This window comes from Lactuca sativa, chromosome 8, assembly GCF_002870075.4.
Source record: "Lactuca sativa cultivar Salinas chromosome 8, Lsat_Salinas_v11, whole genome shotgun sequence".
NCBI classification, from domain to species: domain Eukaryota; kingdom Viridiplantae; phylum Streptophyta; class Magnoliopsida; order Asterales; family Asteraceae; genus Lactuca; species Lactuca sativa.
In genome coordinates, this window is record NC_056630.2 from 290,464,687 (window position 1) to 290,476,318 (window position 11,632).

Sequence of the window (11,632 nt, forward strand, 5' to 3'; positions counted from 1 at the left end):
CTTGAATTTGGGTTCTTTTGGGGCATGCAAAGTCACTAAGTCAGTGACTTTATGGTTCTAGACATTTGTTTGGACTCAGATCTGTGACTTGGACTTCTGGATATAAGCATTAAGAGTTTTATGGAGGATTTGGCTTAATGGAGAAGTATAATGGGCATACAAGTCTGTACGCGCAGCGTACAAGCCAAATAGCGAGTATGCTTAGCGTACAATTGAGTACACCCCACATACTCAGTCAGGAGGGATTTCGCATGTTCGACTTCGGTTTCGGCCATCTTCTGGGCTTAGTGGTCTTGGGCCCTGTTGGGCCATCAAGTTTTGGGCTGATAATTATTTTGAGAAGGTCTACAATGGGTTTGGGCCTAATTTGGAAAATTGGGCCATTGATTGGGCCTTGGGTAGTTTTTGGTATTTAGCCCTTTTGGATTATTAGGTTTGGGCCTAAGTCTTGGTCCAAACTAGGTAAGGGGTAAATTGGTCATTTATCCTATTAATGGATTTATGGATATGGTTTGGCACCCAAATGTTGATTGGGTAATGTTTTTATATTGTTAGTTCAGAGATCGGTCAGCCAGCAACCAAAGATTTATCCGCGGGATTCAGCAGTACGAGGTGAGTCTCCTCACTGTGTTTAGCGGGTCAAAGGCACCAATGTCAGCCCATGGTTTGTTATGCTTAGTATACTTGTTGTCTTCGTGACTCTTGCATGTGTTATGTGTTTATGTTTACCGAGCGCGACTCGATGCCGGGCGGGGCCTGATGCCAGGCAGGGCCTGATGTGTATATTGTATGCTAGTTATATGTATGTGTTTTATGATTATAGTTGTAGTGTGCTACATGTTATGATAAGGTTGAAACACACCCCAGGGCGGGGCCCAGTATGGCATGACAGGTTGAAATATACCCTAGGGTGGGGGCCCATTACGATATGTTCGGGTTGAAATATACCCCAGTGCGAGGCCCACTGTGATATTTTTGGGTTGAAATATACCCCAGGGGGCATACTTGTTTTGGGTTGGAATCAACCCTAGGGATGGGCCTACTTGTATGATTGGTATGTGGTAGTTTGGGGGAACTCACTAAGCTTTGTGCTTACGGTTATCAATTTATGTTTCAGTTACTTCAATTTTCAAATGGAAGAGCTCAGGATGATTGCAGAGCACACACCACATGTTTCCGCATTCTGTGATCTACACTGATTCGATGACGTTTTTCTAAATCTCGATTAACTTGTTGTTTTTGATGTGATTTGTATTAACGATTTATTAATCTAAAAATGAAAATTTTTTGTCATTATTTTTGGGATGTTACATATAAGCTAAGTTTAAGTGTTTGGATAGAAAACACTAAAAATCAGCTTATTTTGGTGGGGATAAGCTAAATAAGCTAATTTTAGAAAGCATTCCCCCTTGCTTATAACTTATTGCTTATTTCTAATCCAAACACTTTGCAAAAGCTACTTTTTCTCACCGCTAATAAGCTAATAAGCTAATAAGCTAATTTATCCAAACACCCTCTTATTATTTTATAACTTATTAGTTTATAAACTACTAATAAGTAAGTGTGGGGTAACTTATGAAAAAAAAAAAACTTATTAGATGTTTAATAAGCTATTTTTATCCACGTTTTTTTGACTTATAGCGGTATGAACTGCTAATAAACTAATAAGTTGTTCTAATAAGCTTAGTCAAACACCTTATAATTTTCAATAAACTTATTGATTTTTTTAAAACATAAATTTCTGGTTATGTTAACCTTATTTAACATTTGGAAAAGCCACCTGAAAAGCACTCCAAACACATGTTTTACTTCAGTAAAAGAAAAGCGTTTCAAACCCTTTGTTGATCATCTGGAAGAGGAACTAACACTCGCTGCTTCTCTCTCCTGATTGCTTCATCATATAAACTTAATTGATTTTATACGTTGCTTTCAAAATCCTTCTTCAAACACTCTCCACCAGTAAGATCTCTCTTTGTGCTAATCGATTTGATTTGAATTATAATTTGTCAATTTATGTGCTCATTGTTGTTTTTGATGCACTTTTTATACGCATTCAATCGGTACGATATTGAAATGCTTATTTAAATTAACAACTTCATAAAATCTCACCGCTCTAATGTGATGGAACTCGATATTGAATTTATAAAGACCTGTAAATATACTGAAACTCTAATTTAAACATGAGGTGATAACTTTTTTGATATACACATAATGGGAACTCGATGTTGAATTCATGAAAAAAGAACGTGTGTTTCCTTATTTTCCATAAGTGTGATTCCCTCTTCAATCTTGCCTCCATCACAAAAACGACGACCTTCACTCCTCCAAATCACCATATTGTCGGCGCCTCGGCTTCTTCCAGATCATATTATGTATGCAGGGCGTACTAGATAAAGTTGGAAACCCTAATTTTTAGGGTTTGGATGGTATTTAAACATCTTTATGGCCTCATTTCTCTTCACCTAAACAACCTCTACCCTCTCTTTGTGATTTGAAACCCTAGAAGCATCTTGTGAGGCCATTTCAAGCATTAAAGAGTGTGTTTGTGTGATTAGAAGAAGAAGGAAGGAGATCAAGCTCAACTTGGAGGAAGAAGCACCTTAGATCTAGGATTCATCTTTCATTGCAAGCCTTTCAAGGTATAAAGCTTGCACCTTTGTCTTTTAATCTTGTAGATCTAGAAATGGGGAGTTTTATGTCACCTTTTTGGTCCCAAAAGTCTCATCTTGTGCATGGGTTGTTCTTGTCGTTTTGAGTCGTCCTTTCAGACCCTTGGAGGGGTCCTAAGCCATAAAAATAAAGTCCCTTTGGTTAGATTTGCTCCATGCATCTTGTAGAATGTCTTAATGGATTAAGACCTTGTGTTAAGCACTTTTTGGACTTGTAAAGTCATAAAGTTGGAAACTTTGTGACTCTAGAGCGTCTTTGGACCTTAGATCTGAAATATAGGCTTAAGTGCTTAAGCCATTAAGCACTAAATGGAGTTTGGAGGCTGCGAGGGTATGCCCTACGTACATAGGAATACACACCACGTACCCTGTCAACCACCTCGATGGTTGTCTTCTGCGAGGCTTCGCGTACGCTAAGCGTGCCTCCGGGGTACGCCTCGCGTACTCGCATGGGTCAGCCTTGTTGAGTTGACTAGGTTGAGTTGACTCAATTGGGTTGACTCGGTTGACTTAGTGGGTTTGATCAGTTGACTTTGACCAAGTTTTACCTTGAGGGTATTTTAGGTATTTTGGGATTTTGATGGAATTGTTCACTTGGTGGAAATAAGTATCGGTTAGAGAGCTGAGATTCGGAGTTGGACCTCACCAGTTCTGTTCAGTTTGCGAGGTGAGTTTTCCTCACTATACTTATTGGTCGAAGGCACCAAGGCTGACCCATTGGTTTGATGATATTCGTTGATATGCTGAGTAAGGAATAGATATGCATGCTAGTTTTGATATGCTCGTCTGGTAGATCAGTAGGAATACATGTGATACTATATGTATGATTATCTGTATATGTTAGTATCTGTTATATTTTGACATATTGTGTGGGTTGGGTTAAGGTTGTACTGCTCCGTGCGGTAACCAACAAACCGTTGAGCAATTCAGATATGAGTTGAGGGCCAGGTAGGGCATGCCAGACTCATACTGAGGGATCATGAGCATTCTAGATACAAGCTTAGGGTCGGGTAGGGCATGCTAGACTCGTACAGATGGCTTGGTGGTATTGAGTTCGAGGACTGATCTGGTCGAGGAGCAAGCCAGACATAAGCTGTGGGCCCCAAGGGCAAGCCAGACTTACGTTGTGGGATCAGAGGTAATCCAGTCTTTTAGTTGTGGACCCAATGCATGTTGCTATTGTATATGTGCTATTTGTTTATGTGTTGGTACTTTGGGGGAACTCACTAAGCTTTGGGCTTATAGTTTTGGGTTATGTTTCAGGTACAGATGACCGCGAAGACGTGATTGTACATCTCCTCGTGTTTTGATTTATGATTTTGGGAAAACTCTGATATTAAACATGTTTTGAAAACTATATTGTAAACAATGATGATTTGTGGATTGGTTTTAAAAGTTTAAAATTTTCATGATTTTTATGAGTGTTACATTAAACGAACGAACATAAACAAACAATATAAATGAATGTTCACAAACATAAATGAACGAATGAGACCATTGTTCATGTTTGTCTGTTTAACTAAATGAACGAGAATTTGTGTTCTTGTTTGTTCATTTATAAAATAAACGAACATAAATGAACTTCCTGCCGAATGGTTCGTCGGACGTTCAGTTCGTTTACAGCCTTAGTCAAGACTCTATATGCATTAATTACATTAGGAAAAACCAACTTTTTCATATATGTTAAAACACCGGTTGTGTTAGTAGTTTCACTCGGTAAGAACTCGTCAATCAGTGTTAATTCTAGATAAAGTTAATCGACGTCAATATTTGATCGTTCAACATAGTTAAGTGTTCTAAGAACTCGTCAATCAATTATAACGACTTGGTGAGTTCAAGAGAAGGAATAACATCGTAGGGACTTCCGACTTGTACCGGCGAAAATAAGATGTTGAATTGACTTTGACGTGATGATAATACCTTTTAATGAGTTTTGTTTTCGAACCTATTTTACTAGTCTATTATAACAAATTATATATAAAAATTGAGCTCCTCTACGAAATAGGTCATGTATAGTCACTCACCTTGCATAACGTGACCTGAAAGACGCTTATGGCTTTACGAAGCAAAAAAAAATCATATTTTTGCAAAAAAAAAAAAAGGTTTACCAACATATTGTTATCTTATTAACTTTTCCAAAATCCACCTGATCAAAAGCACTCCAAACACATGTTTTACTCAAGTAAAGAAAGCGTTCCAAACCCTTTGTCGATCATCTGGAACAGGAACTAACACTCTCGCTGCTTCTGTCTCCTGATTGCTTCATCATAATCTTAATTGATTTTATACGTTGCTTTTTCAGAATCCTTCTTCAAACACTCTCCACGGGTAAGCTCTCTCTTTGTGCTAATCGATTTGATTTGAATTATAATTTGTCGAGTTATGTGCTCATAGTTGTTTTTGATGCGCTTTTTACACGGATTCAATCGGTACGAAGATCGAACTGCTTATTTAAATTAGCACCTTCATAAAATCTCACCGCTCTGATGTGATGGAACTCGATATTGAATTTATAAAGACTTGTAAATATGCTGAAACCCTAATTTAAACGTGAAGTGATAACTCTTTTGATATACACATAATGGGAACTCGATATTGAATTCATGAACAAGTGTTTCCTTATTTTCCATAAGTGTGATTCCCTCTACATTCTCGCCTCCATCACAGAAACCACGACCTTCCCTCCTCCAAATCACCATATTGTCGGCGCCTCAGCCTCCTCCACATCGCCGGCGCCTCATGACCTCCGGCCTATATGTTCACAGTTGTTTTTTATGCGCATTCTATACGGATTCAGTCACCCCGAAGATTGAATTGCTTATTTAAATTCTCAACTTAATAAAATCTCACAGCTTTTATATGATGGAACTAGATATAGAATTTATGAAAACTTGTAAATATACTGAAACCCTAATTTACACATGAAGTGATAATTCTTTTGATTATACATAATGAGATGAGAATGTATATAGACAAAGAAGGAAAAATATAAAGATATTTACTTGATCACTTCCACCATCGACTTGAGGGGCTAATTTATGGGTTATAATCGAATTAAAAATTTTCAGCTTCATGGAGAAATTCAAGGGGCATAAGTTTATAAAGATTGTGACTTACTGGTGATAAAATGGTACCAACAAAATCATTACTTAATTTGCATTTATCAAGATTGATTCTGTGGCATGTGTAAACTACTTGCTTTCATTGCACAATTTTTTTGGTAGTAAGTCAAATTCTACCTGATATAAGGATACATGTGAGTAGTTAAGAACTTAGTTTACTTGTAGTTATCACTATTATAATGTAGAAAGAAAAAGGAAGTAAAGTAAGATACTTTGAGTTCATGGTTCAGTGATTCTATTTTCTAGTTGATTCAGTTTGTTCAGTTATTTAGTCTTTGAGATGAACCCTGTATGGCATATTTTGATAACAGTTTTTTTATCAGAAAATTAAAATTATACTGGATGGGAAAATGGACCTGAAGTAGGAAGATAAAACATTTCTTTGGTGTTATGTCATCAAACCCTTTTGGCAAGTTTGCACCATCTTTCTCTCATTATCATCTGGGAAGGATTTGGATGACAGTGTTATTTTGATTCAGTCCACAATAAAGTCAAGGTATATCTTTTAAAAATATTTCTTGTTGGTTTCAGTTTCATAATTTAATCTGCATATAAAGGACCTATATTTGTATCTTCTCAAGTCTAATTTCCATAAGTGAAAGCTTATTCTCTCTAAAATCTAAACGATACATGTCTGATGAGGTAGGTATTTGGTTTTTTATTTAACCAGGACATGCCTCGCAAAGTATCATATGGAGTTGATTTTGATGAAGAGTATGATGCTTATGATGATTATCGTGATGATTATGATTATAATCATGGCAATGGCATAGATGAACACGAAACTGGTAATTAATCTTCTCTTGAGTTCTTATGTTTTGATGGAATCAATCTAACTAAACTAATTGTATCTTTTGACTTGAATTCCTATTTACAGCTTGGGAACCTCCTGTTACAAAAGAAGAAATAGTGTATCAAAATGTTTGGCGTTGTCCCATTTGTACATATGATAATGATGAATATATGTCTTCATGTGATATATGTGGTGTTCTTCGCAACCCTTTAATCAAAAGCTCCAACAATGGCCAATCAAGTACAGGTATTACATTACACCCTCATAAATGAAAATATATCCATTTGGTCCCTTCACTTTCTATTCACTTGCTAACATTTACTGAACTGGGTATTGTACTTTTGACATTTTATTCAATATACATCACAAAGTTCAAAACTTTACTCGATATAATTCCAAAACTTCATAGCTTTGTTTTATTCAATATACATCACAATGAACTTGTGCTGAATAATAACTTGAAAATTAGGGAGCTTACATACCTTTGAGAGTTAGGACCTTTTTTTTTTTTTTCTTCTTAATATAGGAATCCTCTCCTTTCTCCTAGTGTCTTCATAGATTAGATTTTTTAATGCAGTTGATGGAATATGCACAAACTTTGGAGCATCAATGATGGCAAAGTCTCTTTTTACATCATTGCCATATGAGTCACCAAGAGGGGCTGTAACTGTAAACTTTCAACCACAGAAAGATGATTCTTCAAGAAAAGAGGACACATTCTCTCTTCATGTGCATGGAAAATTCCATGATTTACATAATGCCATTATCTCTGAAAAATCTTACAAGGTTAACATAGGTTTGCACATGCTCTTGACATAGATGACATCAAATATCAAATAAATAAGTTTAGTAACTACCCTTGAGTCCTTGACCTTGCCTTTTTTTGACTATTTCAGCCCCTTTCAAGTTTGATATCCCATCTCCAGATGATGTTGTTTCTTTGGGATTGAAGTCTTACAAATTAGGTTCCAAAGGTACTTGTTTTGTCACCATTTGGAGTTCAAGGAACTTTATACTTTTAGTCTCCCGTATAGGTTCTCACTCAGAAAATCTGTTTTGCATCCTCTTCAGTCACGTATTTTTAGATAGGGGTAGTTTGGGAAACCATCAAATAAAGAGAATCTTATTAAGGCATTAGGGGCGTTTTAGTCATTTTATATTAGTTACTTTTGTTATGAAAGATAGTTTGGCTGATTCTCTTTCCCACTACCCTCTTATACCATCTGTCATAACAAACTAACTAATATAAAATGTCTAAAATGCCCCTAATGCCCTTGATTCTTTTTACTTGATGATTTCCCAAACTACCCCTATCTAAAAATACGTGACTGAAGAGGGTGCTTAAGTTAAACATTTCAAGATTTTTGATATGTAATTACCCAAGATATGTCATTAGGACACTTTTCTAGTCTTCCTTTTTTTGGGCAAGAGCAAAGATAGAGAATAATTGGATTGATTCTGGAAGAAGTTGTTCTTTCCAACTAAAGACATTATTACATAAACACGTGATTTATATTAACATGTAGATGTATAATGTATAAGCGGTTATATAATAATTAATATCTCTAAAATTTTGTTGCTTTTATGTACATGATTTCTGTTATGCATAAAAAAATATTCATTACTTTCTCATTGAAATCTAACATGTTTATTCTTTTTCAAATTAAATAGTCGTACCCAACTTGGAGAAACCATCCACTTCTGATGCTCCTTCCAACAAGAAGATTGAAAATGCCAACTTGAAGTCAAATCCTAAATCTTCCAACAAATCACCACCATTGATTTCAAAAGATAAACCACAACAAATGGAGAACAATAACATGACACAAACACATAAGATTTCCAACGAATTTAACAACATTACCATGAGTGGCGAATCTGGAACTTCCAAAATTGCAAACAAGGGTAAAATGGGTAAAACTGTATCTCGCTCACAGTATAAACCTGAGAAATGGATGCTACTTGATGAAGGAGAAGATCGTCTGAGTCAGCTAAATCTTGCTATTGTAAGTGTCAAACACATTATTTAAAAAAAAAATAATAATAATAATAATAATTTGTCATTGTGAATTGTGATGCTAAGTTGCTAACAAGTTGTATTTGAGACATTTACAGGTTGGGCATGTGGATTCTGGAAAGTCAACACTTTCAGGAAGGCTGCTACACCTTTTGGGACAAATATCTCAGAAACAAATGCATAAATTTGAAAAGGAGGCTAAATTACAGGCATGAATGTTACTAAAATACACCTATAAGTGAAAGTATGTTGTGCTAATTTTGTGTTTCAAAAAACTCAGGGGAAAGGTTCGTTTGCTTATGCATGGGCATTAGATGAGAGTGTTGAAGAACGAGAAAGGGGGATAACAATGACAGTTGGAGTTGCTTTTTTTAACTCAAAGAAACACCATGTTGTGGTGTTGGATTCACCAGGGCATAAAGATTTTGTCCCAAACATGATATCAGGTGCAACACAAGCAGATGCTGCAATTCTTGTTATTGATGCATCACTTGGTGCCTTTGAAGCAGGTATCGATAGTGCAGGAGGTCAAACACGGGAACACGCACAGCTGATTAGAAGCTTTGGTGTTGATCAAATCATTGTTTCTGTCAATAAAATGGACGCTGTTCATTACTCCAAGGAAAGGTTTGATCATATTAAACTTCAACTTGGAGTTTTTCTTCGTTCTTGTAATTTTAAAGATTCTAATGTCACGTGGGTCCCGTTGAGTGCCATGGAAAATCAAAACTTGGTTGCTCCTCCTTCTGATGCTCGATTGCTTTCCTGGTTAGTTTTCTTTTTTTTCTATTACATGAAAAAAAATCAAATTAAGCATTATACTAATTTGGTTGTTGTAAGTTGTAACTTATAAATTACAATACAGGTATAAGGGAGGTAGTTTGTTGGAAGCCATAGATGCTCTTCAACCTCCTGCTAGAGAATATTCTAAGCCTCTATTGATGCCTATTTGTGATGTCATCAAACTCCCATCTCAAGGTCAGGTATCTGCATGTGGGAAGTTAGAATCCGGAGCTCTTCGAAATGGAACAAAGGTAGTTTACTTTACTTTGATTTCTTTGTATTATTATTCACCATATAAAGAAAAAAAATAATATATATGGATTTTTCATTTTATAGGTTATGATTCTGCCATCTGGAGACATTGGAACAGTTCGATCTTTAGAACGTGATTCACAGGCGTGTAGCATTGCAAGAGCTGGAGATAATGTAGCTGTTACTCTACAAAATATTGATGCAAATGTTGTGATTTCGGGTGGTGTATTGTGTCACCCTGATTTTCCAGTGTCGGTTACAAACCATTTGGAGTTGAAGATTCTTGTTTTGGATGTCCAAACGCCAGTTTTAATCGGCTCTCAGGTATTATTTATTGGAAAAGACATAAATGCCCCCCTCCCCTCGTAAACTTACATATTATTTATTATATATACATGAGCAGTTGGAGTTTCATATACACCATGCAAAGGAAGTAGCAAGAGTTGCAAAGATTGTGTCTTTGCTTGATGCAAAAACAGGGAAGGTTACCAAGAAGTCACCAAGATGTCTTGTATCCAAACAAACTGCCATAGTTGAGGTTTGTTATTGTTAAATCTTGTGATCATGAGTTGTTTTCAAATGTGTTAATTTTATTTTATTTTTTTTATTTAATAACCTCATCAGGTAATGCTTCAAGGGGAAGTATGTGTGGATGAATTCTCAAGTAGCAGAGCTCTTGGGAGGGTGTTTCTGAGATCATCAGGGACAACTGTTGCTGTTGGTGTGGTAACTAGAGTTATAGTAGATGACCAGAGTTAGTTATATTATTTATGGTATAACTAGTGTAGTAGTTGTCATGTCTCATTTTGACCACTTTGACTTGATACATGCCCTTATAAGTAAGTAAGTTATAACAAGTTGCATGCGGAAATGTTTTGTAAGTTGTGTTGAGTGAGTGTATACAATTTTGTATCCATCAGGCAGTTTGACTACTTCTGTTTCCATAATTTATGTAAACAACTTGTTTCACATGCCTGCAGTTCTTACTATATGAATCAAGTGTTAGTTTAGCTGAATAAATGGAATTTAAAAACATATTCAAGGAAAAGGGACTTGCTTGAATACTGTTTCCATAAGCTATGTAAAAAACTGTTTACCCATCTTTTTTTTTTGCTTTGATACAAAATTGCAAAAATGTTCTAAAAAATTTGTCAAAATTATTTGGTTTTGGTCCAAAAAGATTTGATGGTGCACCAATGGTCCAAATTTGAATACTTATTTTTGGTCCTTATGAGCTTGAAAAGACAATTATACTTTTTATATATATATATATATTTTTTTTTATATTTAAATTAATTTTTTTAGTTTATTAAAAATAGAAAAAAAGTTCCACCTCTCTCTCTCTCTCTCTCTCTCTCTCTCTCTTATGTTGTTATCATCATCAAATCTGTGCATAAACAAAGTTAAGGGAGATGACACCGGTGGTGCAGAGTGGCGACAACTATCATCACCTACCATTGCCAGCATTGCTATGAAAAACTAGTATCGCTTATTCGATTCTCCATTCAAAAATCGTGTTCATCCAAACGCCGATTGACCCACCTATAGTCCCTCCATACTTCTTCCTTTCTCTAACAGGTGACATGATTTCTATAACGATTTTCGATTTCTAGATCTTGGAAAGGGAGGATTATGGACTTGGAAACATTTCCAGGTTGTCGATTCACCCCTCCATTCACCAAATCTAGGGTACACAAATCTAGTCAGCATATACTTGAAAAAATCGTCATCTTTACATTAGGGTTCATCTTGGTGGTGATGATACAAATGGCTGTAATATAATGTTCAAAATAAGTGGAGGCTGGAAGGGGTTGTTCGGCTGATGTGTAGGTGGTCCTATGTGATGTAGGTGGTTGTTGGTAGCGGTATAATGGTGGTTTATGGAGGTTCCTGTAAAGGTAATATAGTGGTTGTCATAGGAGAATGGTGGTGTTCCGATGAGGGCGGTGGTCCGTCGGTGGCGGTGACCGGTGGTTCTAAATATTAAAAAGAAATT

The 11,632-nt window shown here is 36.0% G+C and overlaps 1 protein-coding gene across 3 annotated transcripts; it reads left to right on the plus strand.

Moving 5' to 3' along the window:
- The first annotated feature begins 4,808 nt into the window (after positions 1 to 4,808).
- On the plus strand, positions 4,809 to 10,647 carry LOC111893814 (uncharacterized). Of its 3 annotated transcripts, XM_023889898.3 has the most exons (13): positions 4,809 to 4,997; positions 6,115 to 6,287; positions 6,462 to 6,579; positions 6,669 to 6,830; positions 7,162 to 7,380; positions 7,481 to 7,558; positions 8,256 to 8,590; positions 8,700 to 8,810; positions 8,882 to 9,369; positions 9,467 to 9,635; positions 9,721 to 9,960; positions 10,040 to 10,174; positions 10,261 to 10,647. In XM_023889898.3, exons 3-13 carry the CDS (start codon positions 6,465 to 6,467, stop codon positions 10,393 to 10,395), a joined length of 2,187 nt encoding a protein of 728 aa, XP_023745666.1. In that variant the 5' UTR covers positions 4,809 to 4,997; positions 6,115 to 6,287; positions 6,462 to 6,464; the 3' UTR covers positions 10,396 to 10,647. The 3 variants fall into 3 exon arrangements, with proteins under 3 accessions (XP_023745666.1, XP_023745668.1, XP_023745669.1); XM_023889900.3 differs by lacking the exon at positions 7,481 to 7,558; XM_023889901.3 differs by lacking the exons at positions 7,162 to 7,380; positions 7,481 to 7,558 and having other exon boundaries at positions 4,812 to 4,997.
- Positions 10,648 to 11,632: the final 985 nt, after the last annotated feature.

Coding starts and splice junctions, on each gene's coding strand:
- LOC111893814 (XM_023889898.3), top strand. CDS start 6,465: ATGCCTCGCAAAGTATCATATGGAGTTGATTTTGATGAAGAGTATGAT. Junction 6,831..7,161: donor CAATGGCCAATCAAGTACAG/GTATTACATTAC, acceptor TTTTTAATGCAG/TTGATGGAATATGCACAAAC. Junction 10,175..10,260: donor AACAAACTGCCATAGTTGAG/GTTTGTTATTGT, acceptor TAACCTCATCAG/GTAATGCTTCAAGGGGAAGT.